We start from the raw sequence: 23,738 nt of genomic DNA, 5'->3' as shown, positions 1-23,738 counted from the left end.
ACAGTCGGCTAATCTCATCATCGAGAGTGACTCGGAAGTTCAAACCTCCAGCCAGTTTAATTATGCCGTTGTTATTTCCTCTGCTGATGGGAAAGAATCAAGATGGCACACATAATGAGCTGAACTTTTTGTGTATTTCTCACACTCTACCTTCAATTAGGAACCCAAATGTACACCGTATATTGAACTGCATACAATTAAGAGAGATTTTTGTTTGTTTGTGTATTTTCCCAATTTAATTGCTGCTGAACATTTTCTTTATATATACGATATACAGTATGTACGATATATGTAATTTTTTTGTTTGTTTGTTTGTTTTTCATTTTCAGAGACCATTACAGCCCTTTTTAAAACTCGCTTCCGGCTCGACTTCCCATTTGACCTCCAGGAGCTGCCTGCTTTTGCTGTCATTGGGTGAGTTTGGCTGGCTCACAAAATACAATATGTTAATACTTGCATATTTTATTTGGAAGTAAAGTATTGTTGATGGTCAAAACCAGTGAATTCTTCCTTTCAATTATTAACTATTTTCCGGTTTTGTTTCTTTATTGATCTCATTTTCATGAAAGCAAAATATTTCACAATGTTTTCCTTGGCGGCTGAGTGGCCTGCTGCTTGATGACGTGACACATATGAACATACATGAGCAGATTACTGAAGTGCTGAATTTGAGTGCTATAAATCCGAATGAAAACAGAAAAAGAACTGCTTTTCAAAGATTGCTCAACTCCAGACAATCCAAGTTCAAACCAAACCCTGCACAAACTCAAATAATTGATTTTAATTTTACCCATCCAAAGTCCTATGATTTACACATGCTTATTTTACATATTTTGACATTTTTATGTGCATGGTTTACGGTTTTCTTATTAGAATGACTCTAGTTTTAACTGGAATCGAGCTCCTCTCTCTCTCTCTCTCTCTCTCTCTCTCTCATTCTATTAACAGTCAAACCTATGTGAGTCATTTTACATGGATATCCTTATCCTTTAACAGTTGCTAGGTCACTGAGGGATAGCTTTTATATCCTCCTTTGCCCGGGAGACCTTTTCCTAACCCTGAATGAGACTCATTTACAACATTGAACTAAGCGAGGTACAGAAGGATCGCAAACACTTCTTCTTTGGAAGAACCTACATGTCAAGGTCAAGCAAAAAACTTTGACCGGAGGTTTTGACACACTCTAAACAGAAGTTGTGGTTAAGTTTATTTACATGGGTATTAAAGTCATTAACTAAACTAACTAAACTCTTCTAAAAATACAAGTCCAGGCAATGAAACCAACAAATCTCAATGTCTTCCTTTTCTGCCAAGCTTCTTTTGGCTGGCGACCAGTCAAGGGTATCCCGACTTTCGCTCCAAGTCAGCTGGGCGAAGCTCCAGCACAGCTGTGACCCTAAGAAGGATATGCAGTGTAGAAAATGTATGTATGGATGAATTCTACCAAGAAGAGTGGTCAAACATCCATCCATACTTATGTCATAAGTCTCAAGTGTCTGGACAAAGTCCGGACAGAATGAGGATTCCAAAACTGTAGACACAGAGATTATATTGATTAACAAAAATGCAAGACCGACAAAGTACAACGATGGACGCTGGGAACAAGGAACCAGCAAAGGCAAGAACAAACGAAAAGCACTTGCAAAAGGCAATGAACGAGAGAAACAAACATTTCTAATCAATTTAAAGGACAAGAAAATCCAATACACAGAGAACATACAACAAGAATACATAACAAGGAAAATACAAGACCCAAAAACTATAAACTAACGAGGCAAGGCTTTGAGGCAAAAATGTCAAGAATGTCTAGAAAATTAAGCACTTGGTCAGAGAGTCGGGAGCAAGTCTAATAATCTCACAGCCTATTGTCAGCGTGGCTTGGCTTTTAAAGCAGACAATGAGGCCAGATTCGAGACAGGTGTGACTCGTGAGAGAACGCCCACTCTCCAGCTGGAGACTGCGAAAACAAAACAAACAAGACAGGATATTGACAAGAAGCTTTTGATGGCTTCAAGAAGCATCTGGTCGAGGTGAAACTTGATTAGGGGCATATAACCAAATGTTAGTGAGGGTGTATGGCTATATTCGATTTGGTATGTATGATTTTGGCCTTGGGAGAGAAAATCCTCAATAATTTAAAAACTATTATTGTTTTTTTAATTGATCAAGATACATTGTATAATCAAATAAATCCACTAAAATCCCAAGATTAATTCTCAACTGAACTGAACTCAACTGTATTTATAGAGAACTTTCAAACAGCCATCGCTGCATACAAAGTGCTGTACATGGAGCAACTAACATATATACAACAATAAAGCAATAAATCAGTAACAAAGATGGTAGAAGGCACCAAACAGTCATGACAAGAAAATTAAATGGGCACAATACTGAAATTGGAACAAACACTTCATTTCAACCTGGTCCTACTCTGTGGTTACTGGTTGCGATACTGTTCCTCTCTCTATTTTTATTTTATTTCATTTTTATTTTTTTCTCCTCACCAAGGAATCATTCCCTATGAGGGCACTCTCTGACACTCACCTATCATCTCTCATGCATGTCCATCTCTCATTGCAGCATTGCCAGTGGTTTTGGTGGAGCTTTGTTTGTGTACCTGAACCGTCTGATTGTCCAGTTCATCCGGAATCAAAAGGCCATCAACAGATTCCTCATGAAAAAGTGAGAATCACACATTATATCATGTCAAAAGCAAAGCCATTTTCTTTTAAAAGTCCCAGGTTTTCACATCTTTCTCATTGTTAGAAAATTGTGGGAATAGAAAGCATTTTCGGCGTCTGTGAGCAAAAGGCTAGTGTGTGAAGTAACAAACCAGACTCTTTTCACATGTGCTCCAGCTCCCAATTTTTGTCTTAAATGTCGTGAACAATTTTTTTTCCTCTACTCCCAAACCGAGCTTGTGTTAATAAATGTCTATCTGTACGTTTATAATAATATAATATTTATTTATATACTTATTTTTGTGATGATGATGATGATGATTATTATCCGTCAATTCTTCAAGCGCCTTACTTATGCATGTTTAGAGCGCGGTGATTCTCCTGTCTAGTCTTTTAACACACCCACCGGTGTGTCCTGGATTGTGGACTTTTCCTGTGACTGATGTGAATGCTGTAGAGATCCATTTGGAATCTCTTTCACACTTCAAATATGAGGTTGACTTGCATATGGTTCCGTACGTTATATACTGATCTTACCCAGTGATGTGGATACGGCGTGAAGAAGCATTTGTATTTGCATACTGTATTTCATAAATACAAAGTAGCGTTAACAATCAGAAGACTGTGCTTCTTCCTGAAAGTAGGGCTGCAGCTGTCGAATATTTTGGTATTTGGAAATCCTACTGAAAATTCTCTTGAATCAGCTATCTGGATAAAAAAAAATAAGAATAATATGATTTTTTTTTTTTGCTTGGTTATAGATATTGTTTTTCATAGTTAGATAATCAACATTTTGTACTTATATTTAAACTGTGCAGCACACTATTTTCCTCTCTAGAAACATTTGTGAGAATTTAGATAAATCTCTCCCCTGAAATTTTGGCCTATGAAAGAAGTGCCGCGATTTTGTCTGATAAATTTATTGTCAGCTGATTTATTGAAAAGTGATCGGTAGGATCAGCAACTGTGTCAGGCTGTCAGCATCAAAGTGTACAGACATTTAGGTCTATTAATTTGAGCATCGATAGCGGCTAGTTTGGGGGGGCTAGCGCTGATCGTGCGAAACAATGCAATGTCAGCGCAATTAAGTAGTTTTTTTAGCGCCCTTAACTGGCGATTGAAGATTATTTCAGGACAACGTTGTGTTGTTGTTATCTGTAGCAACAGTTTGTGTAAATAATCAAATGCAGTCAAGGGACAAGTCAATTCTACTGTTACGCTGTGTCACACTGCCTGGAACAACTTCAAAATAAAAGCATGCCAAGGCAGAAAAAAAAAATACCAGAAGCATCTTTTTGAACTGATGTACTCCAATTACATCTAGGCTCATTTCAGCCCAAACTGAAAGTATATTTGCATCTGTTCAATTACTTGGAAAGTGCGTGACGACCCACATATGTCAAATAAAAACATATGTTTCCAAATCTAACTCAACGTTGCCACCATTACATTGGCTGCGGTTGTTGTGAGCGTCGCTTTCAGATAACCTTCAAGCCGCCGGCATGAGTGAGCAGCCGCTGGGTACGCGGCCGTCACCAGCCGAGCATGCGAGTAATTGATTGAATCAAAACTTCCAATATGATGTTTTGACATTCAAGACATGCTAGTCCTTAGTACAGCCTCCTGAGTGCGCAAGGGGAAGGCTGCTTAAATCCGTGGGAGAATATGCACGCCGCTAGGTTTGACAGGGGACGGCTTCATTTCAATGTCGCTCCTCTCAGAATGCATTACTTTCATGAAGGTGCGTGAGTAACACACTTAAGTTGATGAGAGAATCTTGGGAGCTCAAAAAGTGTGCAACAGCGTACCATTTTTGATTTAAGCACCCGGAAGAATATGCCCCTCCATGTTTAAGTCTTGAAGAGCTGAGAGTTTTTCAAGGTGGTACTTGGTTTAAAAAGTTTGAGAACAACGGATATCATGGAAAGTGAATCTCCAGCATGTAACTTTTAATCATACGGATTGATGAAATGCACATTTGGCCTTGTGCTGAATGAATTCAGTCTGATTGCCTCTGGCTAATATCTTTCTCTCAGACGTCTTCTGTATCCAGCACTGGTAACGCTACTCATTTCCACGCTAACATTTCCGCCTGGCTTTGGACAATTCATGGCTGGCAAGGTATGTGTCCTCTACTACTTGCAACATCTGTATTGCAAAGATTACTGAGGGAATGTATTAAAATAAGATACATGCACGGATACACACACTCTGCAAATATTGTCCTTTTTACAGTCCTTTGTACCTGATAGGAGACATGCTAAACCACTCCTCTTAAAGCTCATCAAAAGCGTGGGCATGCAAAATGTTCTCATATCCTCCTCTTGCGTCAATAAATTGTAAACCATCTTTTAAGATCAACTGCAGATAGTCTTTATGTAAATGTCTCTGCATACGATCTTAAACATTTAGCATTTCTTTCTGGAATATCAACAAAGCATTCAATATCTAAATCTTCCCAAAAGTCCAACGCACAGCAGTTTTTGTTTTTTTAACCCTGGAGAACCCACGGGGTCAAATTTGGCCCCTATAAATTCTGATTCTCAAATGCTACCTTAAATCCCAAAGGGTCAAATTTGGCCCGAATCCTAAATTAGGATTAAAGCATTAAATATTTGAAAAAACATATATTTTGGCGTTCAGTGAACATATAGCAGTCATTTAATGTAAAATTTGTCATTTTGCAAAGAACAAAAGGGTTCTTGGGTTCTCCAGGGTCAATGATTCTAATTGCCATCCACGAAAGAAAATGACATGATGGAGAAAAAAAAATAGGTCACAATATAGATGTATGTGATGTGTGTGTGCAGATGTGTGTGCAAAAATGTGAATTTGTGACCCCAAAAAATAAGCAAAACAGGTGTGCAAATATATATTTGTGGGTTTCATATCATTCCAATGAATAACTTTGTTTTCTTGGTAACAAAATTGATTGTAACGTTGCTTGAAAACGGAATATGTGTTTTCCTTGAAATCCTTGCAATGCCATTTCATTCAGAATGCCGGGTAGTTCATTCCCATACTAAAATAAAATTAAATCACATGAGACCTGCCCAAATTGCAACTTTAGCCCCTACTGTATCCTTAGTAGAAAAGTTACCCTTAGTTTGTTATAAATTAATAATAAACGATGTTCAGACTCCATTTGCAGTTAACAGCAAGATAATAATATTCTAAATGCCTCTCATGATGATGCAAGTGTAGTTCTAAACCACTACAAAATACAACCACAGTGATATTAATAATAGCAATATTAATCCCCCAGCACCATATTTCCATTTGACTGGGACAATTTAGTCCATTTTATTTTCAAATCCAAATTCAAATTGTTCTCAAATCCATATGCCTTTGTGTTATTACCATGACTACCCATGCCATGCTGAACATAATGATGCCTTCTGTGGCCCGCAGCTTACCCAGAAGGAATCGCTGGTGACATTGCTTGACAACCGCACTTGGGCTAAACAGGGCATTGCTGAAGAGTTTGACTACATTGGACACTCCCTGGCCTGGCAACATCCGCAGGTCAACGTCTTTGTCACACTGGTGATCTTCATTGTCATGAAGGTAGGAGACGATAACAGATACACTGAATCTTGTTCTTCATACGCATGTTTGTATATGTAGTTATGTATGGATGGATGTGTACAGTATAAATGTGTGTGTGCGTGTGTGTGTGTATGTGTGTGTATATATATATATATAGATAGAGGCGGCCCGGTGGTCCAGTTGTTAACGCGTCGACCTCACAGTGCAGACGTACCGATTTCGATTACAGCTCCTGTCTTCCTGTCTGTAGTTTGGATGTTCTCCCTGGGCCTGTGTGGGTTTTCTCCGGATACTCCAGTTTCCTCCCACATTCCAAAAACATGCATGGCAGGCTGATTGAACGCTCCAAATTGTCCTGAGGTGTGAGTGTGAGCGTGGATGGTTGTTCGTTTGTTTCTGTGTTTCCTGCAACTGGCTGGCAACCAGTTCAGGGTGTCCCCCGCCTACTGCCCAAAGACAGCTGGGATAGGCTCCAGCACCCCCCACGACCCTAGTGAGGATAAAAGCGGTTCGGAAAATGAATGAAAATAAATAAATTATATATATATATATATATATATATATATACACACACACACACACACACCTGTGTGTGTGTGTGTGTGTGTGTGTGTGCAAAAACAATCAACAATTTGGTAAAAGTCCCAGAATGTCTCCAAGATCAATAAGCCTCAATGGCCCTCTCACAGTGGGCTCGACTTAACCTCATGACCCAGTTGCATCAACCCCATCTATTTAATAGCCGCACACATTGTGTGCGGCTATTAAAAAGTGTAAGAAACAGACAGGACAGAGATTCACACTTTTCTGTCATTATCATGCCATTCTACACAGAACCACCTCTATTGTGGCTACTCACAATTGCCAGAAACTTGCATCATTCACTCGCACGCAGGCACACACTCACACAAACACACACACACACACACACACACACACACACACACACACACTGCTCTCGCAGTGGATCTGTCTCTGCCTAATTACAGCCTTTTGTTTTCTTGGATTCAGCATTGTGATTTTCAAGGCGAAATTGCTCTCTTACTCTCCGTCTCTGTAATGAATAGTTCTTTGATTCAACATGGCAGCCATCTTGTCCTGGTGCTCCTTTTCGAGCAAACTTTCAGTCCAACTACTAAACTTCTCAGTTAGGGGGCCCCTTGTATTCAGACCTAAGAAGGATGTTGAATTAATCAGTGGTTGGAACTCTAACAAATAATTAAAATGGTGTCTTTACAAAGCGAGATTTGTGAACACACTCGCAAAAATCTGGCATACCTTGTTGCTGAATACCATTATCGTGGACAGCAATCATGAAAACTGTTGGCTCCCATTTGCTGTGTGCATCTTTTGTCTGCACGGGACTCTGTGGTTATTTGTGAAAAATAGTTTCAGCTTATACGGCACAGAACATAAGACAATTTCTTACCGTCTAGTTTAGTTATGAATTTAGGACTTTTTGTCGCGCGAATGTTTGTTCGTCCATTTGTGCCCTGCAATTGGCTGTCAACCGGTTCAGGGTGTCCCCCGCCTACTGCCCGAAGACAGCTGGGATAGGCTCCAGCAGATCAGAAAATGGATGGATGGACCTCTGCTTCATTTATATGAAAACTTCGGCCAATTGTTAATGTATTTTGATGGCGGTCACTCTGTTGGTACTTGTAAAACAACATATTTTTTATAGATGGTACTGGATGTAAACATTTTGAGGTAAATGAGTTGTATATTTTTTTCAATTATGCGACTATTATAAAATAGATACTTGGTGTTAGTGCAATATAATGTCTGTATGCTGTAGAGGCAATTATAAACTCCTATGTTTGCCATATTATTATATAATATACAGTTGATAATACTAACAATATGTCATGATTACTGCATTGGTTTCCATTACGTTACATTTCGTAACCAGTAGTAGGTGCTTCCACACTACAAGAGTGTTGCATAAGATCACTAGTTGTGACACTTGGGAACAAAGTCTCCGCACACAGCTAAAACTTGATGTCCAGTGTACGCTTCCCACTCGTGTACTTTATATCCCCTTGTTGGAAAAGAGGCAGAAAAGGTCTTGTCCATGTGTAACACTGACAGCATCTGATTTCTGCCTTAGTTTGGATTCAACAGATAAACTTGGATTTAAAAAAAATAAAAATAACAAAGAAATATTCAAAAAAAACCAAAACAAAAAACAGAGGATATTCATCCATCCATCCATTTTCCGAACCGCTTGATCCTCATTAGGGTCGCGGGGGGTGCTGGAGCCTATCCCAGCTGTCTTCGGGCAGTAGGCGGGGGACACCCCTGAATCGGTTGCCAGACGAACAACCATCCACGCTCACATTCACACCTAGGGACAATTTAGAGCGTTCAATCAGCCTGCCATGCATGTTTTTGGAATGTGGGAGGAAACCGGAGTACCCGGAGAAAACCCACGCAGGCCCGGGGAGAACATGCAAACTCCACACAGGGAGGCCGGAGCTGGAATTGAACCCGGTACCTCTGCACTGTGAAGTCGACGTGCTAACCACTGGACTACCGGGCCGCCCCAGAGGATATTCCTTGATAGTAATTTAACATTTTTGTCCGTCAATGTTCTCTGGTTACAAAGGTTGAAGAAGCGGTTGAACATCACTGTTTGTAGGTCAAACATAATAATTTGCGCCTCATTGATAACATAATTATTTATTCTTTTATTTAGATCACTTTTAAGTGCAATGCCTTGCCATTAAAATTTAGCAAGACAACTTACTATATAGTCGGCCCGGTGGTGCAGTGGTTAGTGCGTCGACCTCACAGTGCAGAAGGTCATGGGTTCTGCCTTCCTATATGGAGTTTGCGTGTTATCCCCGGGCCTGCGTTGGTTTTCTCAGGGTACTCTGGTTTCCTCTCACATTCCAAAAACATGCATGGCAGGCTGATTGAACACTCCAAATTGTCCCTAGTTGTGAGTGCGGACGGTTGCTCGTCTCTCTGTGCCCTGCAATGGGCTGGCGACCACTTCAGGGTGTCCCCCGCCTACTGCCCGAAGACAGCTGGGAAAGGCTCCTGCATGCCCCGTAACCCATGTGATGATAAACCAGTTCAGAAAATGGATGGATGGATCATAAATATTGAATAGCAAAACTGAAACTCAGTATCAGCAGAAAAATAACCACCAGTCCCGCAAAGCCTCGCTGGGCACACATCAACTACCGCGGGTAGTCAGGAGGTCGAGGGAAGCTCTGTTGCAGTACTTTGAATTTTATGGACAGTCAGCATTTTTCAATAAGCTGTCATGAGCGCCTATGGAGATGAAGATGTTATGTTAATCCAAAAGACTGGTGTGATTGTTCTAATATTTGCAGTGGGCGGTTGAAGTTAACGTCAGTAGAGATGTTCTTTCTGTGAACATCGAAGATTGATCACAGTTTTTATGACACTGAGCGACATGAAGCTTGTCTCAGTCATATGGTTACCATGCTGTTGGAAGTAGAAGGTTTGGTTGGTTCCTCTGTCTACTTTAGGCCACATAAGACTGTGTCAAAATGGGACCAACTTGATTACTGTGTATGTCCTGATACATCTCGGAGCTTTTGAGATTGCTCATTGTCTGAAGCGAAAATGTTTGCAAAGTAGTTAACTCTTTGAGGGACAGCGGTTACTTGAGTGGACAGTTATTCAAACGTTGTTTTCTCTTAAATTAATCTTAATGTCACAGTTGAACATCAACCGCCACGATAGACCCTTATGTGTGTTGCCATCCACTGCCATTTATATATTTTTTTTCATGACTAAAGACTAATAAAAACACCTCCTTATGTATGTTATCATTATTTATGTATGAAAGGGTTAAACATATGACTACATTGTCACCGGCCTTTTTGTTTGTTTTTTTATGTCATCCTCCTACACCGCTACATTAGCAGGAAGCAGGGATCAAATGTTTTCTCTTCTAAAATGCAACAAATGGTGTTCTCACATTGCTTACGTCTGTAACCGATATACAAAGTGGGCTTGTGGAAACAGTTGCCATGTCCAAAAAAAAGAAAACGGCCGGAAGTCACGCACATAATTTATACAAAGGCTCATGGGGAGTAGGAATAAGGTGAATAGGTTGACGAACGGCCACTTTAAGCTTATAAAATACACAATGAATGGAAATCATTCATTCCAAAAGTGTCGTTGGTGTTCTGATAATGTCACAATTATTCATTCATTTTCCGATCCGCTTAATCCTGACAAGGCTCGCGGCGGGTACTGGAGCCTATCCCAGCTGTCTTCGGGCAGTAGGCGGGGGACACCTTGAACCGGTTGCCAGCCAATCGCAGGCCACACAGAGACGGACCACCTTCCGCGCTCACACTCACACCTAGGGACAATTTTTAGCGTTCAATCAGCCTGCCATGCATGTTTTTGGAATGTGGGAGGTAACCGGAGTACCCAGAGAAAACCCACGCAGGCCCGGAGAGAACATGCAAACTCCACATAAGGTCGAACCCATGACCTCTGCACTGTTAGGTCGACGCGCTAACCACTGGACCACCGGACCGCCCCATTGACAATTATCCACACTATAATCTGTCTCATAAAACTGTAACTTGAAATGCTATATTTTTTGAATAGTCTACACCTACATGCATGGTAAATATCTCAAACTAGTTCATAAACACTTCAAAAAAGGTAAAATGACTTATGAGTTCCCAGATGCTATTCTTTGCCGGTATAAAGATTTTAATGATTGGAAGATGACGTTAAAGGGAAGATGATGAGACCTTGGAGGACAGTCAAATAGTCCGCTTTGTTCCTTGTCTGACATATTTTGTTAATTCATTTCTCAAACTCTCCGTTGCACGACAATAGCTTTGGATCGTGGCTGTGTGTAGGTGTGCATGATGCGGGGTGTGAAAAAGAGAGCAGTGCAGCGTTACGGGAGAAGATCGGATGCTTTGCGACGGCAGTCTTAATTACATCTCGCTATGGATGGAGTGCAGGGAGCGGAAGAGGGAGAGGATGGGAAGCGTGCAGGGATGTGGAGACAGCAACTGTAATTAAGAAGTCTATTTGAAATCTTGAGATTATTACATTGGTGAGGTCTGTGTAATGGCTTACTTGTAAGCTAATTTGGAAATCTTCAGTTATGCATGCAAATAGATTTGGCATTTATTCTCAAAAGGAATTCACTGCTTACCTGCCTTGGCATCTGGAAGCTGATGTAAATACAATCTGTACAACTTTACAGCAGTTAAGATCATCACCACATTCTGTTGTTGATTTGATGTCTGACAGGAAAAAACAAAAACCCTCAAACTTTGACATACACACATGGATGAGCGCACACGTGCACATACGCACCAACACACGCATGCCGTGATGGGCAACAGCCGTAACGGCCCCAAACACGAACGAATCAGAAAAATAAAGTCAATCGCTGCCTACCTTCGTAGAGACGTGACGCGGAGGCATGGGGTGCACTTTACATCGCTATCGTACCTCACGTGTACCGTTTTAAAATGCTTCTCCTGGCACTGAGATTCCCATTCTTTGGCAGTGCCATCGGTGAATTGTACATGTAACAAACATTGAATGAGAATAATAATAATAATTTAACAAGATATATTGCAACAGCTCTGACAGCAAGCTGAAACCCGGAGTTGTTAGCTGTCAGCAGTTTGACAGCTAACAACTCCAGGGTTTGCACCATCGTGTGCCACCTTAGATTAAAGGTGACCTGATTATTTATTTATTTTTTTTATTTACAATACGTCTTTATGAAAGTAAAACTGATAGAATAATTAGGGTTGTGGATTGTGAACTAACACACACACACACACACACACACAAATATATATTTATACAGAGAGAGAGAGAGAGAGAGAGAAATAATGTGCATGTATGTATTTATATAGCAAATGACAGTATTTACATTTATTTTGACTTCTTATCTCATTACTCTTACAATCACTTTATGCAGTGTTGTTCAATTATTCAAGTTTCAGATTCAGAAAACTTTATTTATCCCCATGGGGTAATTTGGACATTATTCAGAGCTCATTTGAAGGTCTGTCAAATTAAGAGGGAATGTGACAACTTAATCTAACTTCAGCAGTAAGCTCAGTTCAGAACTGCCGCCTCTTCCTTGCTAGGGAGGATTCTAGTCACTGTCATTGAGATGGCGGGCAGAAGCTCCGTGACTACTCTCCATTTTGTTTTCATTGTCATTTCTAAACTCTTATCATTTTTCTTCTAAGTTCTGGATGTCTGCCCTGGCCACAACTATTCCAGTACCCTGTGGGGCCTTCATGCCAGTATTTGTTATCGGTAAGGCAATTCAACCCATAATTCTGTTTGTGTGTTCACCATTAGAAATTAGCCTAGGTACATTTGAAATAAAATTACAATTGTGATCATTGATTAGTAAAGCAAAACTCAGTTGAATCTTTCAGTGAAGTACTCGAGAGAAAAGACATGTTCATAATTTACCTACCACATGCAGTACATCTTGTTTCTAGTACTGCAGATGATCCTAAAAAGGAATAGTTGTTCTGTTGTGACATTCAATTGTTCAACTGACGAGAAGCCGAAAAAGTACCAATGTAATCCCATCTGTTCTGGTCGAGAATCAGCTCATCGTGAGTTGATACTTTTTCAAGAGCGCGAGAAAGTGTAGTTAAAGCAAAAAGACATTCCAGTGGTTTAATTAATTGCTTCATTAAAATGCAATCATTTAGGGGCGGCATTTGGTCGTCTGGTGGGAGAAAGCATGGCGGCCTGGTTCCCAGATGGCATCAACACAGATGGTACCATCTACCCCATCGTACCAGGAGGTTATGCTGTTGTTGGTAAGCAAAAATATGCTAACTTTCTTGTGTCAAGTGCTGCTACACCTATTTTTAAATTATCCTACATTCCCTGAGGACAGTATAAAATATTGTGTGTGTGTGTGTGTGTGTGTGTGTGTGTGTGTGTGTGTGTGTGTGTGTGTGTGTTGGGCGGAAAAAAATATAAATATATCAGTCATCAGATATATAAATAAAATATATCAGTCATTTAAAACATTATGACAGGAGTCCCAGCAATACTGATTGTCTCAACCAGTCGTCCCAACCTTTGTTGCACCGAGGAGCAGCTACTCATGAAGGTTTTTTTTTTTTTTTTTAATGATTGCCAATTAAAATAAATAAAAAGAAATGATTACAAATGCAACTCACTATTGCGCTTATTGTAGCTGTTGACATTAATGGGAGACCTTTCCTTATTTGTTGTCCTGTCTCGGGGTTATGGGATACTGGAAGTGCAATACTTCAGTAGGGTCTTCTCCCTAAAGTTGTTTTGGTCACTGTCATCGCAGGAAGTTGTGCTTCACAAAGATAGAAGTTTGGAAATGAAAGGATAGTATTGATTTTTATTTAATTTTATTTATTTATTTATTTTTGAGGGGGCGGCTGTTTGAAGGCTTCATTTCCTCATTTGTGAGCCTGTTGCCATATACATAGACTGAGGAGGCTTGGTGCTTTTTCCTGAAGGTTGTTGTTGGCTTATCTTTTGTCTCAACACTTCACTCGTTCCCCCATCTGCAAAAATGATCATATTCTGTAGATATTTTTTTCAGATTTTTGCAAGCTTGTGGGCTTATATTTCGACATCGTATCACATGACCAGATGGGTGTTTTGTACCCAGGCGAATGCGCCTCAATTCCAAAATATGTTTTAATTCACTGTGAGGTGTCCCATTTACACCATTCTAATTCAAACACAAACATCTTTAACCCTTTCATGCACGCTGTAACCTGATAACATGATAGGCTGTCCACGCTCGTAACCGCTGTCCCTGAAAGGGTTAAATTCTCTCTCTTCTCTCCTCCTACTGTAAAACAGACTTGACAGTTCAATCAATCATCGAAGATCAGTGTGTCTCACTCCTCTGATACACAAGCAGATGAACATCTTTCCAACAACCCGTTGCCATTGTTATGTTTGTCTGCAGCGGCACTTGAAAAGTTGCCCTCCGGCTTCAAAGCCTGAGCCCTTTCAGATGAGCTCCCGCCACCCCATATGCAGTTAATTTGATTGTACCATTAGAGGCTGCAGATTGTGTTTATTGTCTGTTATGATTATTCTGATGTTGTGGTGCACTACAACTAATGACTCAGGCCTTGACATTCTGATGGGCCTCTTTAGATCCACTGAGGAGCGTGTGGTGCATGCTAAATGCGAAGATGGGGCGTAGCATCCATCAGAGGGAGGAAATTGGACGGCACGCAGCCAACTTTAATTCAATTATGTGAGAGAACAATGAAACCTCCAACTCTGGAATGCCATTTATTTGGCTTGGCTTTGTAACCCTTTTCATTTTATTTGAATGCTTTCATTCCTCCACTATCCACACCTTCCCACCATCCCCGATTATTTATCTCAGTCTTTTGACGGGTCTGATCCATTTTGCCGGTTGAGCAGTGAAGGCTCTCTTCACTTTGTTCTCCCCTGTCGCTCCATTGCAGCTTTTGTATTGTTATCCACAACACTTTATTGGTCAAAAACGGTATGGAAATAGTGAACTTCTCTTTGAATTGAATGAGCTGAAAAGCGGAGAGAAATGGTAATTGGGTTGGAGGAAAAGAGACTGCACTGCCAGTTTGAGCAACTGATCAATAGTGCTGCTTCTATACATTACTCTCAGCAGTTGTCAGGGTAAAACCTTCCTCAATGACGAAACAGTTTTTTTTGGAAATGTCATATGAAGGAACTAAGAACTTTGAGATAACATGTTAGGGATGACGCTAATATTTCCAAGTACCTTTGCCATCAGGAGTGTAGTGTGTTTCCGCAAATGAATTGATTTTGGAATTATTTTTTGTCCTTCGGTTTGTCTTGTGCAATGTGGCACGCACTTTAGATAATTGCCGAGGAAAAGTGGGTCTGGAAAGCCTTCCCTCCACTGCAGCTGGGCCCCAGTTCAAAACAAGGCGTCCAATCAAATGTGTTTATTTGCTGTGACGTATCCTTCACGCACAACGTCACCGCGATGGAAGTTTATCTTCGTTCAAAATGGTGGTTTCACATCTTTCGGCATGAAAACCATTTTGAATAACCAGAAATGCAAAGACTCACTAAAACCCCAGCAGCTGAAGACAACTGAAGTGTGACTACATGTAAACGAAGTCAACGTCTCTGTTGTTGTAATTCAGGTTTCCATCCCATGGGCTGACAAAAATTGTACACCGCAACTTATATATACAAAATATTTGCTGTGACAGCAGCATTTCCCCTTTCGGACAATAATGCTCTCACCTGAACTGAACTGAAGTCTCTTCCGTCACAATGTTCTTGAATTAAAATGGTTACTATTGAGTTACAAACACAACTCTAAATCATTGTGATGTTCAACACAGTTTTACGACCGTATTTTCCGCACGATAAGGAGCACCTAATCGTTGCACCTTATAAATGGATCAATATTCAGATTTCTCTGATGTATCCGTTTCATTAAATACAGTAATCCCTCGTTTATCCTGGTTAATGGGGACCAAAACCACCCTCGATAAATGAAAATCCGCAAAGTAGTGACCAATTAACATATATATATATATATATATATATATATATAGAAAAAAAAATGCCCACGTGGGCCTTTGCGCTTGAGCAGAGCGCACTAACACACACACACACACACACAGGCCAGCGATCCCGTGGGCGTGCAGCAGACGTGTTTATGATTAGTCAATTAAGGTTGTTTAGACAATTAAGGATGGAGAGACCTGCTTTTGTTCTTATAAGTCTCTCTCTCTCTCTCTCTCTCTCTCTCTCTCTCAGCAACACACATACACTCACCTGCACGCCCATGCTGCACAGTGGATTCTTCCGAGCTTGAGCAGAGTGCGCACACACTAGCACACATAGTAAACAACACTTAGACACTGATTTTTGCGGACTTCAAAAAAAATACTGTATATATATACAGTATATATATTTATGATTGTTTGAAAAAATCCGCAATGTACCGAAGCCGCGATAGACGAACCGCGAAATAGCGAGGGATCACTGTATTCTGTAAAGCACTTGGTTACAGCTGCAGCGGTTGTTAAAGCTCTATATAAATAAAGCTGTATTGTGTTCCTTTTAGCGTAGTGTCATCTAGTGGATGCCTAACATAACCGCAGCCACTATTGTAACTTCTATTTCATGCGCCATATAATTCGGTGCAGCCTACATATGAAAACAGTTTTAAAAGAGGCCATTCATTGAAGGTGCGCCTTATAGTCTGAAGCGCCTTATAGTGTGGAAAATATGGTCATTTTTTAAAATCTGAGTTGCAAGGAAACCTTTCTAGATTAATTTTTTTGCACTGATTCTGAATCTGCCCTCATTTTTTTTTCTCTGGCACATCAGGTTTCCAGACTAATAATCATAATATCCAATCATCGGTTATCCAAACCGCCTATCTCTGCTGTTGTTCCGCAGCAGGTGGGGATAATAATAATAATAATAATAATAATAAGGACAATCATATCATATGTATTGTAATATTATATTTCAGATTTATGATTTAAGACTTCGGTTCAGCAACAGTTGGAATTCGATTCTGAAACATCATAGCTGTGAATGATGCATGGTAAAATTCATATTGTGCACACTTGTATAGGTCAAACTTAAAAAACAAACAAAATAACAAAAGGTCAAAAACCTCATGTGCTAGTTTCGGAACGGTTGGAGTGAAGCAGTCCGGGCTCAGAGAGCATTTTGGCACGCACCCACAATTAGGGAATGGGGATTTTGGATGCAAGTCCGAACGCTAATTTTCTTGGTCTCGGTTTTGATCAAATAAATTACCCATTAAAAAAGGTGACTTGGAGTCAGGGGTGACTTGTATATCTTGTTTTTTTTCTTCCTGATGCATCTTTTGACTGGTGCTACTTGTACTCTTGAACTCTTCTGAAACAATCAATGCCTACTTATGTGGTCCTTTGGATCTACCTGGTTCCAATGGGCACCACATTGTTGACCGCTGGCCTGGAGTGTCATTGCTGTGTAGTATTTTCATATCAACTGATGCTCGTTCTTTTTGCTCAGCTCACCATCCTGTTGCTCATGTACAGGTGCAGCAGCGTTGTCAGGAGCGGTCACCCATACAGTTTCCACTGCAGTGATTGTGTTCGAGCTGACTGGGCAGATCTCTCACATCCTGCCTGTGATGATAGCCGTGATTCTCGCCAACGCGGTGGCACAATCCCTGCAGCCCTCCCTCTACGATTCCATCATCCGGATCAAGAAGCTGCCCTATCTCCCAGAGCTGGGATGGGGACACCACGAGTAAGTAAAGCGGACATTGTTGGAGCAAAATTCCAATGGAACCGCTTTTCAGAATCATCAGCAGCAAGGAGCTGCATGATGCGTATCCTCTCCTCCGTGGTGACAAATATATTACAAGTAGCACTTTTTACAGAGAAGGCAAACGAGGCGTCACTAAGCATTGTAGAGTCAGGAAAAACTTAAAATTAAGTGATTAGGTGTACATTCGATTTTTCAGAGAAGACTGGCTAGACCCGCGTTAGGGCGGAGATCCAGCAACTGTAAACAGAAAATTTGTATTCCAGTCAATAGCTACCTATACATACAATAAAACGGCGGCTACCTTGGCAATGTCTCACACGCTCAAACACTGGAACATGCTAAGGGCTGACATCAACCATGATGAAGAGCTCGATGTCAAAAGTATATTTATACTATCAGCGATGCTATTTGCTTGTAGTTGCACTATTTTGCCCCATTGAGTACCCCAGGTAGTTTTGAGGTCTACACAATAATAGGTCTCCGAATTATGTTTTTCATCAGTTTAGCTTTGCTAAGAGACTGTTTTGTTACTTATTAAACAGATTTTATGATATGAAAGAAAAAGCAGGCGTTGACATGAAAATGGTCAATTTGAATGAAAAGAAGCAAAGAGACGAATGACACACTTGATGACTGTTTTCAACCGGAAATATTTAACTTTTCACGTGTGAATAATTCAATCAGAAATACTGTCATTATGATTTTCTGCACTGTAGTTGCACTGTAGTGACCGCTGTCCCTGAAAAGGTTAACTACACATAATTCATACTGACTGCAATTAGTACAATAGGTCTTGCCTCACTTGAACAATTTTAAAAACCTTGAAAAAGGAATACTTCCCTCACAAAGCCTCTTTAGTGTCCTTGCATTATTTGAGTAATCGTTTTTGATGGAATGATGTCATTTTCTGTCCCATTTATAAATGTTACTCTACATTGTGAAGCTAGATTTTGAGAATATTATAAATGGAATCGAAATGGCAATATCTGTCCGAAAAATCGCTGTGCAATCCCCCCCGTCTGTGCGTTGAATGGCCTGTACTTTGCGACACGCCGCCACATCTTGCAACGAGCCTGTTTGGGGCTAATGGAAAAGCAGCACTAAGTTATCTGGGATAGGTTCTGGCTTTCATCATGTCTTCAAAACGGACGGGTGGAAGGATGACGTGATTTGTGGTGACGTGCCCATATTAACTGCCAATCAATGTTTTAAACTGGTTTCTGTCTTCTCACAGTTTTTGTCAAGTGGAATTCTGAATGAAATATGCTTTACGAGAGATTGGAAGTGCTTGGCTCAATAGCTCAGCATTGCATTGCTTTTAATTGCCTTCACTTCCATTAATAATTTATAGCAACCAAACAATACTGAATTGAAGTGCCAGCTGCTGCTGGTTCTCTGAGCTCAGCGAGACAGCACAGAATTCACTTTCTCTTAATTGTCTGGAACCTTTTATTGTTATGCATGTTGCCAAATCATTAGGAAACATTGATAGCTTGGATGCATCATTTACAAATTGAGAGTAATGAGATTTTTTTTTCTTTTTAATTATTATTATTCAATCCCCCATCTGTTCATCATTGTGTGTGGCCTTCCCCTGAGGCGACTCCTTCTGGCCTCCTGCTCGGATACCTCGATTTCTTCATCTGCACCTCACTTGAACTCCATCACCCATCTCTTCATCATGATTTTCCTCTCGAACCCTCAGCTTTCTTCATCTTCATCTCTCCTTACTCTATGTTGGAACCTCATGGGCTAGCTTTAGGTCCACTGTGTTCATTAGTTTTTGTTTTTTTTCTGTAATCGAGGAACACAATGAATGAATGTGAGTACATGCGCACACACACACTTGCCCGCGTGCACAGATATCCACATTAATGAAACAAATTGTCAACTCCCTTTCACCTTGCACGGTCATACTAGTTTGTCGCTGCAAAATAGCAATTGTTCTTCATAGACAAGTGAAGGTATTAAGGAACAGAGACTTTACATGAAGTGACTAAATCATGTATAATAGCAGAATGGTTTTGCCAAGTACTGGGCTGAAAACTGTGGAATACCTGCAGCGTATCACAGCTCTATTGATAATAATCCATGCACAAAAACTAAACCTGAAAGCCATCTCGTGCCTTTTTTGCACGAACACAAATTCTAAATATTTACCTGAAATCCAGCTATTGATAGTTTTGCAAAAATCCGATATGTTCTTACTTTAGCCATGTGCCCACCACCTACAAAGTTTGAGGACAATCTTTTTTTTTTCATTACTCCCAACTAACAAAAGAGAGCGAGAGAGCGAGAGCGAGAGAGAGAGAGAGAGAGAGAGAGAGAGAGAGAGAGAGAGAGAAGTTGTGCAGAATATAAAAATGCTACCCTGAGTATGTGGTTGTGGGATAGCAGAGGAAGGGAAATACTGTAGGGCATGTGGCCTCCTCTAAACCTAATGTATTTTTTACTCAAACTGGAACACATCCACCCCGCCCCCACGCAACTACCCGCCCACGCACACAGGAACACTTGTGTAATGGCAGGCAGTGTGATGCGCCCAGTTGACTGGATGTGCATTTGTTCGCACATTCACAGTGATTATTTCTTTTATATTTAGGGGGCGAGGGGGGCGGGGTATTTGTTTTTGGTGCATATATATTTTAACACAGTCCTATTACATTATCCAAACAGCGAGTTCTCCTTTCCAGTGTTAGAGGGACATTTTAGTAAAGCGTGGGAAGAGTTGCATAATGACAATCTGCGTGCATGTGTTTGCAGCTCTGTGAGCGTGAGTGTGTTTTCTGTCACTGTGTTTCTTTGGTTTTTATTGGGCCATTTCAGGTTGTGAATTGGCCCCAGTTTTCGCTATGTATCACATCCGCTTTGGATCATTTCACATTCCTTTTCTATCCACACATGCACACACACATACACACACGTCACTTCTCTCTGCCCTTGAAAATATGGCTGACTCTTGAGCCTGGATTTCTGTCTTTATAAATCTGTTATTGGCTGCTCAGATTCAAAAGGTGAAGCTTACGCGAAAATGGTTCAGAATTTTTTTTCCCTATGGCATGGGGTTGAGGCTTCAATTAAAAGAAACCCAAGCAGATTTCATCAGCTGCACTTGTATTCTCAGGCGAATAGCTCTTGGATGTAGCTATAGCCAGTTGTAGCCAATTGATTGCATTATTCTCTCTTATTCACCACAGAGCACGAAGGTCTGACTGACAGGCAGATGCAGTCTTCAAAAGCGGTTCAAATTGATTTATACATTAAGAAAAAAAACAAAACGATATGCAGTAGCCTGCTTTTCAAAAGGACCGAGCTCTTCAAGCTCAGGTTTGTCAAGTTGACTACCAGCGTAGTTCAACCTTCTGGTCTTTTATTCTCAAGCGATAGGCTTGTCTCGTCATTATTTTGACTTTGGATTAAAGAGAGGTCAACGTATTGAGTTGTAACTGCAAGAAGAGCAGAGTTGGCCGGATCCCGTTTGCTGTCACAACGAGCAGGCTTGGCAGCAAAGACGTCAAGCAACTGCTGCCTCGTGTGCAAGTTTTGGCAAGCTCACACAGGACGAGAGCTGAGTGTTTACGACTGGTGTACAATTTTGCTGATGCAAGTGACCGCATGGCCGTGCCGTCACCGCCGCTAACATCCAGAATGACGTGTCAACGCTCGAACGTGTGATTTGACTAGTTAGCTGATGGAAGCTGAAGCTGTCGGACTCAGTGATCAAAACAAGTATTGATCATACACCGGATGCATATACGTAAAAATGTCCCATGGTGGCTGTGTCACTGAATGACTATGAAATGACAAAAATCGACTGGGCCCTTTTTACAATATTTTTCTTGTCATTGTGTTTATTTCACAGGAAACCGTTATTATAGCTAATTTTCCTCATAATTCTCTTCTTAGGAAGTACAACATTCGGGTCGAGGACATCATGGTGAGGGATGTGCGCTACATCACACTCAATTGCTGCTACAGAGACCTTCATAACGTCCTGCTGACGGGTCACCTCAAAACTCTGGCGCTGGTGGAATCAGCTGGTGAGACGCACACAAACCTTCTCATTCATAAGCATGTAAGAAAACCTTTATTAGTCTCGCAATGGAGAAATTCCCAATTCACAGCAGCAAAGTTATGAAAGGAAGGAGTAGAACAACAAAATATAGGAGCTGCTGGAAAGGCAGCCACTCTCGCGGCGCCATTTTGAAGTCAAAATAACACAACACAACACATAGGACACAGACAGTCGTGCAATCTTCACCAATTTTCTGCATACACTTTGTTGTCTGAAGCAGTTCTAGATGAAAGAGGAGAGGATCAAAGTGTCCTTTCACCAGTGGATCAGAGACGTCATGCTGAAAATGTGCACACGTCTGCTACAAGCTAAGTTTTGAAAGCAAACACGAAGCTGTAGCGTCCATTGACGAAAAGAGATGAGTTCACTTCTCCTGTCCCACGTAATCCGCTTCAAACTCCAAGCCGCGACTCCCAGTTCCAACGCTCCTTTCTTCTCATCGTCGGCTCCTCAAGCCTTACATCCATCCAGCCGCAGACCGTTCAGCAGCACCGATCTCTCCGCTGAACAAAGCGGGGCTGTGAAAAATGCTGCCCATTACAGGCGCAAGACACAAGCGCCCCGGAACTGTCCAGCAACGACAGTCAAATGGCGCCGACATTCCTCCCAGTCAAAAACAGTGCTGGTATACCCATGCTGCCGAGAAGGCGCAACCACCAAGCACAGAGTCTCCTCCTTGATGAATGTCGTGGCCAAAAATGCTGAAAAAATCCACATCAGATCCACATGACGTAACAACAAACACAAAGTGACAAAACAAACACAAAAACAACAACAACAAAAAAGCAAGGCTCATGAGAGCACTTGCCGACGGCTGCCTACTCGGGCGCCATATTGACTGACTTCTTGTGTGTGTCTGAACCTTTGACTCAGACAGTAAATGAATATTAATCGAATTGGTGTTATTTATTTGCAGTTATGTTGCAAGTGGGGGGTTTTGGAGTGTACACTCCCCATTTGCATTTGTCCACATTAAAACAACTTGGCAATACTGAGCTATAATATAAACCGCTTGAACAGCAAGAAAAAACAGCTCGTCAACAACTCTGGTTTCCTTTTTGATATGTGTAGCACTACTGATCATTCAGTGGCCAAAAGAAATAAGCCAGCCTGGTGCCACGCTCATTGAGAAATTGATTGACAACTTTAACTTGCCACAGCTTGCGGATATTACCGCCTTCACTGGAGCACCACGGTGCAAATGCGACAGTCTGTTATGGTTGCATGCATGCAGATGTTCTGGAACAAATTACCTGCTGCATTCAATCCCCCGCCCCCAAAAACGGAAAAATAGAAGTTTCAGTAACAGTGCTTATTGTTGCAATTATTTCAAGCAGGGTGTGAAGAAAGTAACATGAATGAATTTTTAGCAACTGTGTCAACTTCCAAAGCTAATGCTAAAACATTAGAAGTAGGATCTACAAACAGAGCCTTATTAGCACATGAACTTTAAAACGCGTGACAATGATGTATATTTTTGCTTGGGGATGTTGGGTAATATCTCATGGGGCACTGTGCTGGTGACAATACAGATGGTGTTATTGGGGAACAAGCTTTTTTTTTTTTTTTTTTTGGTAACATTACTGAAGTCAGTTATGTTTAAATGTCACGATTAGTTATACAGGTTCTCTTGCACTAGTCGACATACTTGTGTACACCGGACATGGGCAAATTAAATGTGTTCTTTGCCTTATTTTAGTCACTGACTGTGTTTCAAATGGGCCAATTTCAATTTAATTTCCCACATGTGGTTAATAAAGTCTCCCTATCCAAGCTCACCTATTTCAAACGTGGCCAGACATCGCTTGCCTTGTAAGCGCATAAGGGAGAGAGGACAAAAGCCAGAATTTATTTCAAGTGGCTCTCAGTCAAAGTCAGTTGTTAATTTTGACTTCCCATTACAGGTGAATTGTTGTATTAGTGCTGTCCATCGGAAACCTGCTTGACATTGTCATTCCTCATTTTATTCATGCGTTAGTTCCAGTATTTGTTATTAATGTTCGTGTATTTAATAATGACTGATCCCCCAAAAAAGGAACACCATTGAGTTAAAGCAAGTAAACTGGCACACATATATACACGGTGCCTGGCGAAAGTATTCGTCCCCTTTGACCTTTTTGACCTCT

The 23,738-nt window shown here is 40.9% G+C and overlaps 1 protein-coding gene across 3 annotated transcripts in view; it reads left to right on the top strand.

Annotated features, from left to right (window-relative positions):
* clcn2b (chloride channel, voltage-sensitive 2b) overlaps nt 1–23,738 on the top strand; it is a 95,364-nt gene that overhangs the window by 49,789 nt on the left and 21,837 nt on the right. For all 3 annotated transcript variants that reach the window (XM_086125982.1, XM_086125981.1, XM_086125980.1), the window contains exons 9-16: nt 330–414; nt 2,581–2,682; nt 4,718–4,802; nt 6,093–6,248; nt 12,458–12,527; nt 12,938–13,048; nt 17,303–17,516; nt 21,444–21,577. In XM_086125982.1, the coding sequence (XP_085982108.1) occupies nt 330–414; nt 2,581–2,682; nt 4,718–4,802; nt 6,093–6,248; nt 12,458–12,527; nt 12,938–13,048; nt 17,303–17,516; nt 21,444–21,577 (957 nt within the window). The remainder of the gene's footprint in view (nt 1–329; nt 415–2,580; nt 2,683–4,717; nt 4,803–6,092; nt 6,249–12,457; nt 12,528–12,937; nt 13,049–17,302; nt 17,517–21,443; nt 21,578–23,738) is intronic.

Source organism: Hippocampus guttulatus, chromosome 12 (assembly GCF_054856545.1).
Source record: "Hippocampus guttulatus isolate MCC_2025c chromosome 12, RoL_Hgut_1.0, whole genome shotgun sequence".
Lineage (NCBI taxonomy): Eukaryota > Metazoa > Chordata > Actinopteri > Syngnathiformes > Syngnathidae > Hippocampus > Hippocampus guttulatus.
This window is presented reverse-complemented; position numbering and strand designations above follow the sequence as displayed.